The sequence below is a fragment of the Palaemon carinicauda genome, chromosome 12, assembly GCF_036898095.1.
Source record: "Palaemon carinicauda isolate YSFRI2023 chromosome 12, ASM3689809v2, whole genome shotgun sequence".
Taxonomy (NCBI): Eukaryota; Metazoa; Arthropoda; class Malacostraca; order Decapoda; family Palaemonidae; genus Palaemon; species Palaemon carinicauda.
The window spans coordinates 152,934,328-152,955,194 of NC_090736.1; the positions used below are offsets into that span (position 1 = coordinate 152,934,328).

Consider the following 20,867-nt stretch of genomic DNA (forward strand, 5'->3'; position numbering starts at 1 on the left):
AAGCCCCAATATATTCTTTTCCAGTTATAGTGAATTGGGTGAGAAATTTCCTTTTTAATACACGATGACGTCATCATCCAGATACTATTAGTAAAGTAGTTATAGTAGGGAGGACTATACTAAATTTTTTTAAATGAGGCGAATTTGCACCGACTTGCAAGGGTGCCTTTTTAGCACAGAAAAGTTTCCTACCAGCTGATTGGTTGGACAAAATAATTATAACGAATCAGCTAGTAGGAAACTTTTCCGAGCTAAAATGGCACCCCTTCGAATCAGTGCAATTGTACCTCATTAAAGAACTAGCATGATTTCTTAACCAGACAGTTGAGGAACAGGAGTACAGTAGGACACATGAGTTCTTGCCACACCTCGGTCTAAGGAAATGCATCCTGTCAAACCACTGTTGAGCAAAGAGTTTCTATGTGTAGCCCCCACCAGCCACCAATGCCATATCTCCCTACATTTACCTAATTGGTTACTCGCCGATCAGTATTATTATTATTACTAGCCAAGCTACAACCCTAGTTGGAAAAGCAAGATGCTATAAGCCCAAGGGCTCCAATAGGGAAAAATAGCCCAGTGAGGAAAGGAAATAAGGATATAAATAAATGATGAGAATAAATTAACAATATATCATTCTAAAAACAGTAACAGCGTCAGAACAGATATGTCTTATATAAACTATTAACAATGTCAAAAACAGATATGTCATATATAAACTATAAAAAGACTCATGTCAGCCTGGTCAACATAAAAATATTTGCTCCAACTTTGAACTTTTGAAGTTCTACTGATTCAACTACCCGATTAGGAAGATCATTCCACAACTTGGTCACAGCTGGAATGAAACTTCTAGAATACTGTGTAGTATTGAGCCTCATGATGGAGAAGGCCTGGCTATTAGAATTAACTGCCTGCCTAGTATTACGAACAGGATAGAATTGTCCAGGGAAATCTGAATGTAAAGGATGGTCAGAGTTATGAAAAATCTGTGTAGAATGGCAAGAAGAAGAGAAAATTTATACAATTACCCAGGTTAAAACTTCCAGTTATTAAAGCCACAAATTCCCAACCGAAAATCATAATAGAATTCTATTGGCACCGATCGGCCAGTAGAAACCACGGTCCGCTTGCGGTCATGACTAGGGGTTCACACAAGGCTACTTGTGGCCTAATTGGTAACGTCTCTGCCTGGCGTTTGCCAGTCTGGGGTTCGAGTCCCGCTCAGACTCGTTAGTGCCATTAGTGCCTGCAACCTTACCATCCTTGTGAGCTAAGGTTGGGGGGTTTGGGGTAGCCTATAGGTCTATCTGCTGAGTCATCAGCAGCCACTGCCTGGCCTTCCCTAGTCCTAGCTTGGGTGGAGAGGAGGCTTGGGCGCTGATCATATAATACATGGTCAGTCTCTAGGGCATTGTCCTGATTGCTAGGGCAATGTCGCTGTCCCTTGCCTCTGCCATTCATGAGCGACCTTTACACCTTTAAACACCATAACCTTCTCTTACGGGTCACTATTGAATAATAGAAATATAACAGTGATTTGAAGCTCGAAGAAAGGGAAGCTGTATTATATTAGTGAATTGATGCAAGTGATTACGACGAACCTTGACTGAAGAATATTTTCTAATGTTTATCCATTACTAAGATGCCGTAAGATCTCGTTTGAACACAATCGATAACTAGATCACAGCGAAGGTTAACTGGAACACGTTTACGTTCAACAAGTTTTTCTTTATAACGGAATTCTGCCCACCTAACTCTCTCTCTCTCTCTCTCTCTCTCTCTCTCTCTCTCTCTCTCTCTCTCTCTCTCTTTTAGATTGTTCTACCTTATGTAAAACACGGTCGAAGTTTAGAGTATATATCTCTCCATCGAAATATATAAATTGACATTTTTTTTTTATTAAGCGAAATACTACTGAACGTAAAAAATGTTTTTTCATCAAGCCATTTACTGTCATAACATTTTTTTAAACCTTTAAATGTGACAGAATAGTTAAGGAATTCTTTTAATTCTGTGAAATGGGACAGAAATGGATAATTATTTTTTTCTCATTCTGTGAAATACAAGATATTGATGATAAAGATTTTATTCTGTGAAATGTGACAGAAATAGATTAGGATTTTTTTTCATTCTGTGAAATGTTACAGAAATAGATAAGGAGTCTTTTTCATTCTGTGAAATGTTACAGAAATAGATAAGGATTTTTTTTTCATTCTGTGAAATGTGACAGAAATAGATAAGGAATTCTTTTTATTCTGTGAAATGTGACAGAAACAGATAACGATTTTTTTCTCATTCTGTGAAATACAAGATATTGATGATAAAGATTTTATTCTGTGAAATGTGACAGAAATAGATTAGGATTTTTTTTCATTCTGTGAAATGTTACAGAAATAGATAAGGAGTCTTTTTCATTCTGTGAAATGTTACAGAAATAGATAAGGATTTTTTTTTCTCATTCTGCGAACTACAAGATATAGATGATAAAGATTTTATTCTGTGAAATGTGACAGAAATAGGTAAGGATTTTTTTTTCTCATTCTGTGAAATGTTACAGAAATAGATTTTTTTTTTATTCTGTGAAATATGACAGAAATAGATATGGAGTTTATTTAGCAACTTCAGTTTTTATACTATTTTATGTAAAATTTCACGTTAAGAGTTATGATTTTACTCAAAAAAAGAAAAAAAAATAAGCTTTCGGTGAGTCGTAAGTGAAACACACACACACACACACACACACACACATATATATATATATATATATATATATATATATATATATATATATATATATATATATATATATATATATATATTCTTGTTTAACATTATTCCTAGTGCTGTGTTTTAACATAAAGAGTATAATGCGTACTGTAGATTTAAAAAATGATAATAATAATAACAGTAATAATAATAATAATAATCAATAGTAATAATAATAATAGTAATAATGATGATGATAATAATAATAATGATAATAATCATCATAATAATAGTAATGTTACATTATTTATGCGTTCAACATATTAAAAGCAGACATTCTAGATCCACGGGAAAACATTGTGTAAGTATTTCAAAAGAAAATTTATGAGAAATCATTAAATATCTCTCTCTCTCTCTCTCTCTCTCTCTCTCTCTCTCTCTCTCTCTCTCTCTCTCTCTCTCTCTCTCTCTCTCTCTCTCTATATATATATATATATATATATATATATTTGTATAAATATATATATATATATATATATATATATATATATATATATATATATATATATATATATATATATATATATACTTATATATATATACATATATATATATATATATATATATATATATATATATATATATATATATATATATATATATATATATATGTGTGTGTGTGTGTGTGTGTGTGTGTGTGCAGTGTATGCAATAGACATACTTAAACCACATACCATGGAAGCAGTCCCGCCACGGGAATACAATGCGACGAATATCCCGCTCTAATTTGCTTTGTGTATGACTTCCATCGGTCATAGTTTTGCCTGCAATTAGCGACCTAGAACCGTGATGCCTTCAGAAACAAAGCATAACATTTATTATTATTGTCTTCATTGCGACAGAGTCGCGGATCTTGCAAGCGAGCAAGCAACCGCAGAACCATCCACGCCATCTGTTGGCGGATGAGAACCGCAACCGCAGCCGGCCGTGAGCGACCGCAATCGGGCAGCAAGATACCGCACGGACCTGTCCGGCGACAGCTGAACTGAAGAAGCTTCTCAGTGAGTTGAAGTTAGAAGATGCTAAGAGACAGACATCTCTCTCTCTCTCTCTCTCTCTCTCTCTCTCTCTCTCTCTCTCTTTATTATAATTCCTTGACCTAGTGTGGTAGTTTTACTGTTAGCGATTTTAATTCAGTTACTGAAGACAAGTGTAAGAGCGCAGTAATTTTTTAATGAAACCTAAAAAATCACCTACATTTTTTAAAATTACATAATAATAATAATAATAATAATAATAATAATAATAATAATAGTAAAGGTTATCAAATAATAATAGTATATGTTAACAATAACAACAATTTTGTTAACTTTGATGTATAACAATTTTAAAAAATAATTTGTACATCTAATTCCTATAACTTTATATGAGTCATTGCACATATTCTAAAATATATAACTTTAATACGCAACCATTAGGCCTACTGTTCAGTTAGTACCAGGGTAAAATCTATTTCGGGTTGCAACATTCATTATCAATGTAGTTGCATTGATCATTATATATTTTAACATTTGGGCTGTACTTTAGAAAAATTGTATTATAGTAATAACAAAATTATTCATATTATTATTATTATTATTATTATTATTATTACTATCCAAGCTACAACCCTAGTTGGAAAAGCAAGATGCTATAAGCCCAGGGGCTCCAACAGGGAAAAATAGCCCAGTGAGGAAAGGAAATCAGGAAATAAATAAATGAAGAGAACAAATTAACAATAAATCATTCTAAAATAAGTAACAACGTCAAAACAGACATGTCATATATAAACTATTAACAACATCAAAAACAAATATGTCATAAATAAACTATAAAAAGACTCATGTCCGCCTGGTCAACAAAAAAGCATTTGCTCCAACTTTGAACTTTTGAAGTTCTACTGATTCAACCACCCGATTAGGAAGATCATTACATTATTATCATTATTATTATTATTATTATTATTATTATTATTATTATTATTATTATTATTATTATTATTATTCTTGGTAGAATTAATGTTTCTGAGAGATTTCTAGTAACTCCGATTGCCGTGTTTATTTGAGCACCAAGAGGCTAATTATAATAAACAAAAACACAACTAGGCTACGAAATGTTGGTTTTCACGACCAGAATATTATCAACAGTAACATGAATGTAAATTTTCTTCACCCAATGACCCCACCACCTAAATTTCAAATTTATTTTGGTGTAATTCTGATATCTCAGGTATTTATCCAATTCCTAACACTGGTTAGAAAATATTTCAATTTCTCACTTGCATCGGCTTTATCGTTAATGGAGAGGTAAATTTCTGTAGGCCTTTCATTCGTAAATAACTTGAACTTTTTATGATAGTGTTATCACACACACACACACACACACACACACACACATATATATATATATATATATATATATATATATATATATGTGTGTGTGTGTGTGTGTGTGTGTGTGTGTGTGTGTATGACTTGCTAAGGTCTGTAACTAATGTGGGAAATAATATCGAATTGTGCGTATGTTTAGGAATGTATGGTATGGGCACCATCGATAAAGGTGACCTTATTACACACACACACACACACACACACAGAGAGAGAGAGAGAGAGAGAGAGAGAGAGAGAGAGAGAGAGAGAGAGAGAGAGAGAGAGAGAGAGAGTTTCTGTGTAGGGAGCTCTTTTGACATACCAAATAAACACAGACATGTAAACGTAAGACTTGAGTATAGGTTTGTAAATACGTACCATGATTTCTACTACACGGTTTAACATTATTATCTTCACGAGAATGCCCAATTGATCCAATGCCAATATCTGAAGTAATAAGATTAAGAAACTTTTCTGAAATTGAGGACATTTTCAATTATAGTAAATACTAACCTATTCCGAATATACCCTTCATGGACAAAGTGGGATGAGAGCTCGTCATTTCTGAAGTGCGATATTCTAAATGTTTAACGGTTAAGCATTCAAATTTATTTATTATTTTCATTTTAATTTGGACCACTTTAACAGCATTGGAAGAGAAAACGACTATTTTGTTAAATTTGGCAGTGTAACAGTGATATGATTATATGGATATTATTCAAATTAGCAACCTAAAGTAAGCCGCTCTGCAATCAACTATATACTGTTTACATGTTTATCTATCTATTTATTTATTTTTTTTTCACAAACGAGCTTCTGTTACCACATCGGAGTCCGTCCAAAAGTTGATTTGCATTGGGTGAGTGTTATCAAGTTGGTTATCATATTAGTGATTATTAAGTTGGTTATCACATATGCGTATAATTCATCTCTTCTATCTCTTCTACAAATTATTAATGGAATGATCATATGTTTGCTTGGTGTGCGAGTCATATTATTATTATTATTATTTGCTAAGCTACATCCCTAGTTGGAAAACCAGGATGTTGTACGCCTAGGGACCCCGACAGGGAAAATAGCCCAGTGAGGAAAGGAAACAAGGCAAAATAGAAATTTTAAGAACAATAACATTAAAATAAACATTGCTCATATAAACTATAAAAACTTTAAAAAAGAAAAAAAGAGGAAGAGAAATTAGATGGAATAGTGTGCCTGAGTGTACCCTCAAGCAAGAGAACTCTAACCCAAGAGACAGTGGAAGACCATAGTACAGAGGCTATGGTACTACCTAAGGCTAGAGAACAACGGTTTGATTTTGGAATGTCCTTCTCCTAGAAGAGCTGCGTACCATAGCTAAAGAGTCTCCTCTACCCTTACCAAGAGGAAAATGGCTACTGAACAATTACAGTGTTATAGTTAACCCTTTTGGTCGAAGAATTGTTTGGTAATCTCGGTGTTGTCAGGTGTATGAGGACAGAGGTGAATCTGTAAAGGACAGGCCAGACTATTCTGTGTATGTTAAGGCAAAGGGAAGGATTGGGAACCCCTGAGCTAGAATGAATAATTCTTGGGCAGTTATTTAGTCAGAAAGAATCGAAGCATTGCCAGGCTAGCTTGCTATAATCATACAGACATTGTTGTAATGTATTGATGACGAAGTTTTTGAGTATCAAAAAAAAAAAAAAAAAAAAAAAAAAAAAAAAAAAAAAAAAAAAAAAAAAACTTGGTAGACAGAAACTTTTGTGTACGAATTGGAAATTTATATTCAATGTTTGAACCATTAAGAAGGTGTAACAGAGAAATATAGTAAGTCCAATCATATTGGTCTTTCAAAAGTGGTTTACCTCAGAGATATGGAGTGAAGTTCAAGCTATTTGCGATTGATACACAATTACAGTTGGAATAATAATTTGAGCAAATAGCTAGCATACGTCTAACCAGTTAGTTCTACAAGAAACTATAAGTGTATGAATATTAAAGAATAAACTTTCACATAAAAGACCTGACTTAGAAAACCACTTTGGAATTAAGAGCAAAGGACAAATAAAACCGAAATTACTTCATATATTCCACTGACTTTATTAAAAATAGGTGGGATACCATATAACTTCTCAACAATTTCATTGTAGCAATAGAGCATAAAGTCCTCCATTATGGTTTCATAACGATTGAAATAAAAACAGATTATTATGCTTAATTTTTACGTAGCCTACCACATTTTAGTCCCGATAAGTTGTATCATAATATTAACCTTAAAATAATAATCCCTCCCCTAATAATTTCAAGGCAAGAAATAAAGAAATTATTGTTTATATATGTAAGTAAAATGCCTTGATAAAAATCCTTCTGAATTAGTAATATATCGGTAAATATTTTTATGTTTGGGGAGAGCCATTTAAAAAAAAAAATTTGTAAGAAGGTAGAAACTGTGACATCGTAAAACATAAGCCCATTTATTGAATATTAGTTCAATCTATAGGAAAAATACAATGATATAGATAAGTTATAATCATTAGTGATATATAAATAAATATCTATATTTCAGGAAAAAAATATAATCTACTATAATGCAAAAGAAAATGTTATCACAGGAGCTGAATCGTGGCATCGTGTAAGCCGAGAAGGGCGGGAAGAGGTCCGAAGTAAAATTGTAAACAAACACTGAATCGAACAAGTTACATCATGGTATCCCACTATCGTAGGAAAAGTCACATATAAAGTTAATAGTATAAGTTTTCTCGTGTTGTCACATTGCATTTATATTCTGAACACCTAAAAGAGAAGATTATCCATCAAGACAAATGAACTTTGGGGTAAGTATGCGAAATTTAGTAGCTCTACTAAAAGAATGTTATCTTACCGTAGGTGGTTTTGTTGGATTTTCGGCACAGTACAGTATACCATATGTAGCATGTTTTTTTACTGGAATAATATACAGTCATGAATTGATGGTATTATTGTAGAATTGATTCATAATCAAACGTGGGAACTAGTGTCTATGTAAATCATCATAATTTTAACGTGGAATTGATCCCAGTTTACCTATGCACCGCCACCTTGAAACACGGTCCAACTAACCTATTTTAAGATGTTATTGTTATACTTATTTCGGTTTCATTGTAGTTTATTACATGTCACACCATGGAATAATATACAAAATTACCCTTTTTTCGAGGTTGGGAGCTCCTAGATTTACTGGGTTGTATGTATGATAGCGGCCACCTGCAGGTATGATTACGGCTAACTTTGAGTACAGAAGTGTATTGGGGTTCGTTGGGCCGCGTAAATCCCCCCCCCCCCATTAGGTAAGTAAGTAAGGACATGGCATGTAGATTAGGGTAAGTGGGAAACTTGAGCTTAGTTGATGTAAATTTTTAATCGACATGGGACGAACTGGCCGCTGATATGCAAAGGCTCCGATTTATTTCAACTTACTAGGTGTATGTAATTTTTAGGTACAAATACAAAACTTAATCCTTGGGTTTTATTATAGTTACAGAAGTTAAAATCTTTTGCACTAATAGACAAGCGTTACCTATTAAAAAACATCCTGTTTCTTCGAAAAGGGCACTTATTTTCACTGCAAATAAAATTTAACTATCCTAGAAATAATAAACGATGGGGTTAGCATTAGCGGCTTAGTGTAAGGTGGGTTGCAGGGGGCTTTAGCTCCCCTTTAGGTTAGTAGGTAAGGACTTGTCTTGTAGGTTAGGTTAGTTGATGTGCATTTTTTATCCACGCTGGAGGAAGATTGGGTGTGCTTGCACGCTCAGTTGTCGAGACTTTTTCTCCTGCCCTCCATGGCGTTCACCCTTCTCTGGCGGTTGGCTGTGAGCAGAAGCAGTTAAGGACAAGCACTCCTTAAGAGTGATGGTAGGGGATCCCACAATCCCAGGGACTAGCTTTGGCCATGTCTCAAGGACAGTCCACAGAGTTGATCGTTTGGCTAAGTTCACTCGGTGGGAGGAGAAACAAAGTGAGCCGCCCTGAGGTCCCCCTCCAGGGTTTGGACAGTCTTCCCTTTCGAGGGAAGACATCCCTCCATCAGCTATTGTTCGTCAGTCTCCTCGCCTGTAAGGGTATGTTCCTTCAGGAACAAAAGGGGTGACTGTTCCTCTTGTCCGTGGGAGAGACGGCCTTTTCGAGTTGAGTCGTGTGCCCCCCCCCCCCCCCCCCCCCCAGGACACCACTCATAACTGCAGTCAAAGTGCTGTTTAAAACTCATTAAGATTTATCAATGATAATTCGATTAAATTTTGCTAAGGATATTCAGTTCGACTTCATGATATATGATGGTGATTATCGTGACTTAAGATGGAATCACGATAGTGTATTTATAAAGACCAGTAAACAGTCATTTATCTTTTATTTTGTAAGGGAAATATTATGAACATTATGCAATGTGAGATGTGTAGAAAATTATAATTGTTGTATTGAATTGTTTGTAATAATATACTATTTCTTTGTGGTCGAAGTTTTTTGAAAGGTAAAATATATTCAATAGTTGTTTGACTCTAAGCAATTGTTAATGAGTTGTTAAAGTTTGTTTTTGACGAATGCGGGTCGCGGATGCGCGGATCCTCAGTCGTCTTTGAGTGATTTAACTCAGAACGAGTTAGTACCGGCTCACGAGCGTGAATGATAGGGTCTTGGTTACCCTGCGGTATCTCAGGGGGAGGGGAGGAATTAACACACCACCAAGAGAGTTCTTACCATCATGGATTAAGCTAAGTCTAATTTTTATAAGTGTTTTGTGATGTTAGTGATATTGAAGGGCATGCATGCACGTTAGATATCGTTACTAGCAGACATTTGTAAAATAAGACTATACTTCGGGTTGCCGGATAGGAAACTTTACAATGAATAGTTAAGGTTAGTAATAAATAAGAATAATTTATTCCTGGTCAAATAATTATTTAAACACAACGCAATTTCTCGATTTATTGAATGAAAGGAACAGAAAAGAATCCTTGAAAGACTGTTAAAGAACCTGGTAATATGTAAACCAAATTAGGGTAAGTTTAGGTTTCCATATTTATTGAAGATTCTATATGTTTACTATTTTGGATTCTTTTGAGAAAATATAGTGATATTTAAATCAATTTTTTTGTCAGTAAGTAGTTTTTCTGAATCTCATGAGCACAGTAATCAAATTAGTGTTGCCAAGATAAATTTTTCTTGTATGTTGTGATAATTATGATCTTATAAAGTGTCTTTTGTAATATACGTAATTTAAAATGTGTTCACAGTGGACCCCATAGTAATTTTTACCTTGATCTTAATGAAGTCCATGATGTGATTATAGCCAACTTTGAAAAATTATTAATATTTGTTATTGTGTTAAATTAGGTTAATGAGACCACAGGGTTGTTTGATTGGAGGCCTTTGTTATTAGATGGGAAGCCAAAGTTGGCGTAAGGCAAAAATAAAAAAGTTTATAGTTAGACAACTAGTGAAAAATAAAGAGCAGAAAGCGATGTAGGCAGGCCCGAAAGGATGGTTGATGCAAAACTCTTCAATACAAACTGCAGTTTGCCTCAAAAAGGAGACTTTGTTTGCTTAAGTATGTATTTTAAACATTTCATGAACTCCTATAGGTATGATTAATTTTTCTTTCTTCATTTGCAGATTTTATAATTTTAAGAGAAGTACGAGATAATGTCGACCATAAAGGCGATACAGATACAAGGGATTCGAAGTTTTGGTCCTGAGAAGGATGACAAGCAGCAAGTGGTCTTCTACTCTCCATTGACCCTTATCGTTGGTCAAAATGGATGTGGTAAAACTGTAAGTGTTGCAACGTCTGGCTTTACCTTCATTTAAACAAAAATTAGGTAGAATCTGTTAAAAGCTTATTTGTTTCGTAACCGAAATACAAACCACGCTATTTACAAAGGGTATTACTTTTAGCGCAGCTGAAATGACGAGCCAATAGTTTTTAACGAGGGTTAATTACCCCCGCGCTAGTTAGCGGGGGGTGGGGAAGGGTAGCTTGCTACCCCTCCCCCCTCCACACACCGGTGACTTGCTTCACTTCACTTTTGGCTCGGCGGTGATCAGACGTGTCTGTTCATCGCCTTCGTGACAGCCTTTAATTTTCTTCTTTTTCTTTTCAGCTTGTGTGATTGGTTGGAAGTTGACCTTCAGTTATTTTCTTTTATTTAATATGCGTACATGCCCTGGAGTTGCCGGCCGTCCTTGTGGGACTTTCGTGTCGGACGTGATTACGGATCCTCACACCCTCTGCCCTCAATGTCGGGGCCGACGGTGCGACCAGGATAACATGTGCCGTGAGTGCAGGGAGTGGTCTGCCTCCCAGTGGGAGAGGTTTGGCCTTCGGCGTAAGAAGAAGTCCAAGAGAGACCGTTCTCCTCCGGGGTTAGCCTTGAAGGAGGAAGGTTCTCGGGACTCTTCTTCCGCCGCCCAAACCTCCTCCGAAGCTCCCCCTCGTCCGCCTCCTAAGGAGAGTCGTCCGAGTGGGAGCGCAGGCCCTTGTTCTGTTTCCCTACCTTCGGTGGGGGGAGAGGGCGTCGCCTCCCATAGCGAGGCGGTTCCCCCTCCTCCTCCGGGGGAGGTTATTGATAATAATGCCTTATCCAGTGATGATCTTTTACAGATTTGGTCGTCCCTGGGGCTTAAGGGTTTGCCCTCCAGGGTCGCTCTTATTGACCTTGTCTCGTTGGGGGCCGCTGTTAAACAGTCGCCGGTGGTAGCGGAGGTAGACCCTCTGTCTATTGTCGACGTCGTGGTGACAGAGGCCTCCGACGTGGCTGGGCCTTCCGACGCAGGTGCTGTTGCTGGTGATGGTGCTCTAGGCTCTCCTCCTCCTTCCGTGCATCCTTCGAAGGGGGAAGTGAGTCCTTCGGTCTCGACTGCTGCCCAGCTTCCTTCTGAGGGAAGTGTTTTGACGGAGACTCCCCTTCGGAGGACCGATGGTCCCGACGATCTCCCCCGAGGCCGCCTCCGCCGTAAGGCTCACCGCCCTCTACGCCACAAGGGCCTCCCTTCCCCTTACAGGGGGACTAAGAGGCGCCTTTTTGGGTCTTCGTCCTCCGGGGGGGACTCTCCTCGTCAGCCTCAACCGACTGCTCCGCCCTCCTTGAACCTCTCTGCAGACCGCTCACCATCTCCTGCCGGATCTTCGCCTTCGGGGCTAAGGGATTCTTCCCTTACGCAAGCAGGGCTAGCGCACAAGCGCTCTCCTGCTCGCCAGCGATCTCCTGCTCGCCAGCGATCTCCTGCTCGTCGACGATCTCCTGCTCGCCGACGCTCACCTGCTCGTCGGCTCTCTCCTGATGTTCGCCACCCTCGCCAGCGCTCTCCTGCTCGTCAGCTCTCTTCCGAGCGTCAGCGCTCATTTGAGGACCATCGCCCTGCGGTCTCTGACCACCCTTTAGTTCCTGCTGAACTCCCTGCTCGCCATCCACCTGGTCCTGTGGCTACGCAACATCGTGCTGCGCGTGTGTCAGAAACACATGTTCGCCAACGCGCCAGCGATCTTCCCGTTTCTGCTCGTGAACGCGCCGCACCACCTGCCCTCTCACAGGACACGCGTCGACCTTCTGCTCGCCAGCGATCACCAGCCCCCCAGCGATCACCAGCTCGCCAGCGATCACCAGCTCGCCAGCGATCACCTACACATGCTGCTCGCCATCGCACGACCCTGCATGATCGCCCGCTTACGCATGCTGCTCCTCATCGCACTACCCTGAACGATCGCCCTCCTGCGGATGCTGATCACCATCGCACCCTTTCACGCGATCATTCACCTGCGCATGCTGCTCGCCATCGCACAACCCTGCACGATCGCCCGCTTACGCATGCTGCTCCTCATCGCACAACCCTGAACGATCGCCCTCCTGCGGATGCTGATCACCATCGCACCCTTTCACGCGATCGTTCACCTGCGCATGCTGCTCGCCATCGCACAACCCTGCACGATCGCCCGCTTACGCATGCTGCTCCTCATCGCACAACCCTCAACGATCGCCCTCCTGCGGATGCTGATCACCATCGCACCCTTTCACGCAATCATTCACCTGCGCATGCTGCTCGCCATCGCACACCCCTGCACGATCGCCCGCTTAGGCATGCTGCTCCTCATCGCACAACCCTGAACGACCGCCCTCTTGCGGATGCTGATCACCATCGCACCCTATCACGCGATCATTCACCTACACATGCTGCTCGCCATCGCTTACCATCACGCGGTCATTATCGCCAGCGATCTTCTTCACCTACGCGGCAGCACGATCCCTCGCCGTCGCGCCATCTCTTGCGTTCGTCGCCTCGGACACGTGTTCATTTACCTGCCCACCCTCACGCCCACTCGCCTGCGCGCCTGCGCGATCGCTCGCCTGCGCGCCCGCACGATCACCCGCACGACCATTCGCCTTTGCGCGACCGTTCGCCCTCGCGCGACCATAGTTCGCGGCGAATTCCACAGCCGGTGGTAGCAGCAGGGACGCGTGCTCCTAGACGGCACTCGGGATCACCTCCATCCAAGCACAGGTTGGTATTGCAGGACGAAGACAGGTCAGTACAGCATTCTTCCCCACCTTCTTTTCAGGCAGGTACCGTCGTGTCCACTCCAAAGGATCGCCCGATCCCTTTCACCTTAGCGAGGATTTCGGACTCTGTGTCCTTTGAGCAGCAGACTTGGTTTGGTCCGCTGGCACGGGCGTTAGTGAGGGTTATGAAACCAGCACTCGCCGGCCAGGGTAACAAACCAGCGGCTGTCTCTCCTACGCTGAAGAGAAAGAGAGGAGTGGACTTCGTGGTGACTTCCCCCAGGGCGAAGTTGGTTCCCAAGAGGTCGGTCTCGAGGGTCCCCTCTCCTGCACGAGTACTCTCTCCTTCTCCCGTGGACGAGGCCTTTCCGTCCTCAGGTGAGTCCAGTGGGGCGGTAGTCTTCCCCTCGGCACCAGGGGGGGAGACTTCGCTTCAGGCAGGAGAATCGTCTCGTGAGGAAGGGGCCCCTCGAACCTCGTTGTTGGGATCCTGTATCCCTCCCAGGAGGGAACCCAAGGATTCCAAGACCATCCCTAAATCCTTTGCAAGGATTCGTCAGGAACCCACGACTACCCAGGGGAATGTCCACGTATCACCCCAGGAAGAGATTCCTGGGGCAGGAGACTTAGCTGCCAGCCCGCAGGGAGGAGAACAGCAAGAGTCCGAACATGCCTTCTGGCAGGTCCTAATCCTGATAAGGCAACTTAACAGTCTTACGGATCCAGTCATTCCCCCCCCGTGAAGGCAAAGACACGATTCTGGATGAAGTGTTTGACGTTCGGAAGGCCCCTAAGACCAGTGCAGCTCTGCCCTGGTCTCGGGGGCTGAAGAGTGCCAGAGCTAGGGCCAATGCTCAGCTCGCACTTCTTGCCTCCTCCAGTCGTTCCACTGCCGGGAACAAACTCATCCCTCCTCCTCGCCTTCAGCAGAGGAGGTATTTCGAGATCCTGGGTGAGCACAACCTCGCTCTTCCTCTCCATCACTCTGTGGAGGAGCTGGCGAAGGGAGTTCCCTTGGAGAAACTCTCTGCCCGGCAGGTGTCGTTCTCGGCGGCAGAGATCCTTAACCACGAGAAGGTTGCTAAGTGTGCCATGCAGGCCACTTCGTGGCTGGACTTCTGGTTAGGATCTCTGGGCATCCTATTGCGATCGGAGGACTTGTCCAAGGAGACCAATAGGAAGGCCCTAGAGACCTTCTTGCTCTCGGGCACCCACTCCATCGAGTTTTTGGCGCACCAGGTTACCACCCTGTGGGCCAACTCGGTGTTGAAGCGTCGCGATGCTGTGTCCGAGAGATTCCATCCGAAGGTCCCCGCCGTAGATGTGTGTAGGCTCCGACATGCCTCCCTCCTGGGGGAGAGCCTGTTTGAGCCTCAAGACTTGGAGCGAACGGCTGAGAGGTGGAGGAAATCCAGCACGGACTCCCTCCTCCACAGGGCCCTTACAACTCGGCCCTATAAGCCTCCAGCCCCGCCACAACAGCAGCAACAGCCTCGTAAGGCTCCCAAACAGGCACCGGCAGCTAAGAAAGTGGTGTCTAAGCCCCAGCCCTTTCCAGCCAAGGTCAAGAGGGGCGGTAAGTCCTCCAGGGGAGGCAAGACTTCTAGGGGTGGCGGCCGCGGCCGCAAGCCCTAGGGGTGGCAGTCCCCCTGCGTGTCCACCTGTGGGGGGATGCCTTCAACGTTGCATCCGCAGGTGGCAACATCACGGGGCCGATGCTTGGACGGTCTCAGTGATCGGCCAAGGTTATCGCGTCCCGTTCACGTCATCTCAACCTCCCCTGACAGCGAATCCAGTGTCGTTGAGCTCCTATGCCATGGGATCGGCAAAGGGGCTGGCCCTTCAGGCCGAAGTCGAGACCATGTTCGAGAAGGGTGCTCTCCAGGAGGTCGTGGACGGCTCTCCAGGCTTCTTCAGTCGACTCTTTCTTGTAAAGAAGGCTACTGGAGGCTGGAGACCCGTCATCGATCTCTCGGCTCTGAACAGGTTTGTCAAACAAACCCGGTTCAGCATGGAGACAGCAGACACGGTCAGACTTGCGGTGAGACCACAAGACTTCATGTGTACACTGGATCTAAAGGATGCGTACTTCCAGATCCCAATCCATCCGTCTTCCAGGAAGTACCTGAGATTCTGCCTAGACAACAAGATCTACCAGTTCAAGGTGCTGTGTTTCGGTCTCTCCACAGCTCCTCAGGTGTTCACCAGAGTGTTCACCCTGATTTCGACTTGGGCGCACAGGAACGGCATTCGTCTCCTTCGTTACCTAGACGATTGGCTGATCCTAGCAGACTCGGAGTCGACCCTTCTTCGACACCGAGACAGGCTTCTAGATCTTTGCCAGGATCTGGGGATCGTGGTAAACCTCGAGAAGTCCTCTCTGCAGCCGTCCCAACGACTGGTTTATCTAGGCATGCTAATAGACACCAATCTCCACAAAGCCTTTCCATCAGACGACCGGATAGCAAGGCTGAGGAGGGTGGCAGAACCTTTCCTCAGGCGAAAAGAACTCCCCGCCCAATCGTGGTTGCGTCTCTTAGGCCACCTATCCTCCCTGGCCCGTCTGGTTCCAAACAGCCGCCTCAGGATGAGATCCCTTCAATGGCGGCTCAAGTCCCGGTGGAATCAAGGATCCGATTCCCCGGACATTCTGATCCCAATGGGGTCTCTGGAACAGACGGACTTGCGGTGGTGGCTGGCCGACGAGAACCTGCGAAAGGGAGTGAGTCTTCTCGTCCTCCCCCCGGAATTGACTCTGTTTTCGGACGCGTCAAAAGAAGGGTGGGGGGCGCACGTTCTGAACCAGAGGGCCTCAGGCCTTTGGTCAGAATCAGAAAAGTGCCTACACATCAACCTGCTAGAATTGAAGGCCGTCTTTCTGGCCCTTCAACAGTTCCAACGGTTCCTGGCGGGTCACTCCGTGGTGGTGATGAGCGACAACACCACGGTAGTGGCTTATATCAACAAGCAGGGAGGCACTTTTTCGCAACAGCTATCCCATCTTGCAGTAGAGACTCTGAGGTGGACCGAAACCCACTCGATAACACTATCAGCTCGCTTCATTCCTGGCAAGAGGAATGTGCTCGCCGACAGTCTGAGCAGGGCTTTGCAGATAGTGAGTACCGAGTGGTCTTTGGATCCTCAGATAGCCAACAAAGTCCTGACTTTGTGGGGTTCCCCGACGGTGGACTTGTTCGCGACAGCCTTGAACTTCAAGCTGCCCCTGTACTGCTCACCAGTCCCGGACCCCAAGGCACTCTGGCAAGATGCTTTCCAGCAACGGTGGGACAACATCGACGTGTACGCCTTCCCACCATTCTGTCTGATGAGAGGGGTGCTCAACAGGACCAGACTATCGGTCAACTGTTCCATGACTCTAGTAGCTCCGCTATGGCATCACGCGGAATGGTTTCCGGACCTTCTGCAACTCCTGACGGAACTCCCAAGGGAGCTTCCTCCACGACACGAGCTTCTCAGACAACCCCACTCCGGTGTCTCTCACAGGGCCGTAGCCTCGCTTCGGCTTCACGCCTGGAGACTATCCAGCGTCTCCTCGCGGAGAGAGGCTTTTCGCAACAGGTTGCGGAGAGAATGTCTCGGCACCTGCGAAGGTCCTCTGAGGGAGTCTACCAAGCGAAGTGGAGAGTCTTTTGTGGTTGGTGTCGTGGAAGGGGTATCTCTCCACTCGATGCCACTATTCCAGCAATAGCGGACTTCCTTGTGTATCTGCGAGAAGAAATGGCCTTTCTGTCTCGGCAGTGAAAGGCTATCGCTCAGCCTTAAGCTTGGCCTTCAGATTGAAGGGCGTGGATATTTCTTCATCGCTAGAACTCTCTTTACTCATACGTAGCTATGAGCTTACCTGCCCCCAGTCGGAAGTGAGACCCCCTCCTTGGAACGTGGTTCGAGTCCTCAGGTCTCTCAAGAGACCTCCCTTCGAGCCATTGCGCCAGGCCTCCGATCGCCACCTGTCTTGGAAGACGGCTTTCCTACTCGCCTTGGCCTCGGCCAAGCGAGTTAGTGAACTTCATGGTCTCTCGTACGACATCGCCCATTCAAGGGGATGGGGGGAGGTAACGTTCAGGTTCGTCCCTGAGTTTGTGGCCAAGACTCAGAATCCTGGAGTGCCGGATCCTCGGTTTGACTCTTTCAGGATCGCGAGTCTCCGTTCTGTAACAAACGACCCAGACCAGCTGCTACTATGCCCAGTGAGGTGTCTGAGGTACTACTTGAAGAGAACGGCTGCAGTCCGTCCTCATGTGCGAGCTTTGTTTGTGAGCACAGGCAGGACAAAGAGGAGGGTCACCAGGAACACCATCTCTGCTTGGATTCGAAGGGTTATCCACCATGCCCTGAATCCTGACCCTCCTCCGTCACGTCGCCCTCGGGCCCACGATGTCAGGGGTATTGCTACATCCCTGTTCTTCAAGAGAAACTTCTCTGTGACGCAGGTACTTCAAGCTGGGGTCTGGAAGCGTCAAACGACCTTCACAGCCCACTACCTGCAAGACGTGACCCACAGGAGCCTCGATACGTTCTCTATCGGCCCTGTGGTGGCTGCACAACAGCTGGTCTAACCTCAGGCTCCTTTTTGGACAAGTAGCAGTAGGTTGAGGGCGTTGTTACCCGGTCTTAGTCTGTGAATGAAAGAGTATGTCTGACCCTTACTTCTTTCTTCATTCTCCCCTCTCTTGGGGAAGCAGCATCCTGGTCCTCGCATAGCTGACCTCGACCTCTGCAGGTAACCCATGCTTCTTTGTGCTCCTAGTATTAAGCTTAATACTGTTGCGTCTCCCATACCCTGACGAGGTGGTATTGGGAACGTCCTATCCTAGAATTCCTATCTGAAGGTCTCAAGGTCAACTTCATAGGACGAGTCACACTTTCCTCCTCACACTACTTATGTAGGCCACTTGTCCTGTGAGGTACAGGGGCTCCCTCTCTCTAGTGCTGCTCACTGAGGGATCGAGCCCCCGGGCAAGCCGAAGTCAGTAAGGCTGGGGACTTTCCACCCTTCCTAAGGGGTAAGTCACCCTTTGTAAATAGCGTGGTTTGTATTTCGGTTACGGAACAAATGACAAATTCCAAGATAATTTGTATTTTTCCTAACCATACAAACCTTAGCTATTTACACATATGTGCCCGCCATCCCTGACCCCCAAGTCAAGTCCTACCTCTAAGTGAAGTGAAGCAAGTCACCGGTGTGTGGAGGGGGGAGGGGTAGCAAGCTACCCTTCCCCACCCCCCGCTAACTAGCGCGGGGGTAATTAACCCTCGTTAAAAACTATTGGCTCGTCATTTCAGCTGCGCTAAAAGTAATACCCTTTGTAAATAGCTAAGGTTTGTATGGTTAGGAAAAATACAAATTATCTTCGAATTTGTCATTTTGAACTATATTGCCTCCCTTGACTTTTAAAAGAAGTTTATTGAGGAGTTTACGATGGTATTTTTACACTTATCTGTTTAATTAAACTCCTTTTATATTTGATTGTCAAGGGTAATGTTTTAATTAAAATTATGATCACGGGAAACATTGAGGTTGAGAATCAGATGTTTAGAAAATATTAGGTAGAGTCCAGTTTGAAAAGAGTATGCATTACTGGACTTTAGTATTGATAATTGCCATCACTTACATACGTAAAATGGGTGTTTTTGAGTGCTGTTGCTTGTGGTGGTCAGGCATCCCTTTTCATGACAATTATGAAATACTTTAATCTCCTTCCATGATAAGATTGGATACTCTAATTGCAATGGTTTCCAAAGAAATTATTGGTCGTTGTTTTACAAATAGAATGGTAAAATGTGCACTAGACTGTGACTAGAATATTCTGCTCAATAAAGTGCACTGTGCAACACTTGCTCCTAGGTGACTGGATTTTAGTTCTTGCTCTCCTTTATTGCAGTCATTAGCATCCGCTAATAGGGCTTTTTATTATCAAACTTCGTAGTTTTATAGGTATTTTTTATTAGTATTTTTCTTCAATAAAATTTTGTAAAGTCAACTGAGTAATTCTTGTGTGTATCCTAGACATCGTAATGCATATTTTGCAAAGGTGTAAATAGTTTTTTTGAAAAAGTACGCCAAGTATTTCAAATCTAATTGTGCAAAGGGTATGTATTCACAACTGTCTGTCTGTTTGTTTGTGAGAAACTAACAAAAACTACTGTACTAATTTTGACCAAACTTGGTAGTTATGTGGGTTATGACCCAAGGATAAAGTTGTAATATTTTAGATAAAGTACATCAAAGTACAAATATGCAGCAGAACCTTGAAAATAATTGCAATGTTTATATTTTATTTGTGGACATTACGCCAAAACTACTGAACCAATTTCAACAAAACTTGGCGGACATTTGGGATGTGACCCAAGGGCAAATCCACTTGATTTTGAAGAAAATACATCGCATTGGAGTTTAGTGCAAAATAAGACTACTTCATGCTCATTAGTGAGTGCCCCTCTAGTTTTGACTGAGATGTTTTTATGTGATCATATAAGTAAATCTATTTATTTCTTACGCAGACAATCATCGAATGCCTCAAATACATCACTTCGGGGGAATTGCCTCCGGGATGCGGCAGAGGTCAGTCGTTTGTACATGACCCAAAGTTGGCGATGGAAAGTCAGGTTAGTAGTTAGTTGATAATACTGTACTTTATGTAATTATAATTTTGAAATTCACATTATTGTTCTCTCAGTGTTATTAGGTACTCATGAATCTGAAACCAGCATTGTATGGTATGATGCTCAATAGTTTATCACATTGTACAATACAGTATTGTATTTTACATTATGGATTGCTACGTAATTATGGACTTCTAGATTATATAATGCGTTGAAGTTCCATTATGTCACATTTACCTTTTTAAATATTTAACTTAGCCGGTGAATATATAATAGCTGCAACTCTGCGGCTCGACAGACAACATACTCAAAAAACTCGCGAGCGATCGCTATGCAGGTTGCGGGTGTGCCCACCAGCGCCAACTGTCGGCCAGATACCACTCTTGTATGTAAACAAAACCTTCAATTCTTCTCTGTCGACGTTGACGACAAGACGTATTTATACTCGCTGTAGAACCTGGAGTTTTCCCATCATATTTGGTGAAGTACTTTATTTTGGTTTGAGCTTTTGCAGTACAGGTGTTTTTCCTCAACATAAACTCTTGAACTCTTTATTGAATCGGATTATTTGTTGATGACTTGGATTGTTTTTGGAATTTTCTTTGACTAATTCAAA

At 42.8% G+C, this 20,867-nt stretch overlaps 1 protein-coding gene across 1 annotated transcript in view; it reads left to right on the plus strand.

The window, feature by feature from the left end:
* The first annotated feature begins 7,746 nt into the window (after positions 1-7,746).
* Positions 7,747-20,867, plus strand: part of LOC137651334 (DNA repair protein RAD50.L-like) — a 116,885-nt gene continuing 103,764 nt past the window's right edge. The window contains exons 1-3 of the mRNA XM_068384623.1: positions 7,747-7,930; positions 10,746-10,904; positions 20,150-20,254. Of these exons, the coding sequence (XP_068240724.1) occupies positions 10,776-10,904; positions 20,150-20,254 (234 nt within the window). The 5' untranslated portion in view covers positions 7,747-7,930; positions 10,746-10,775. The remainder of the gene's footprint in view (positions 7,931-10,745; positions 10,905-20,149; positions 20,255-20,867) is intronic.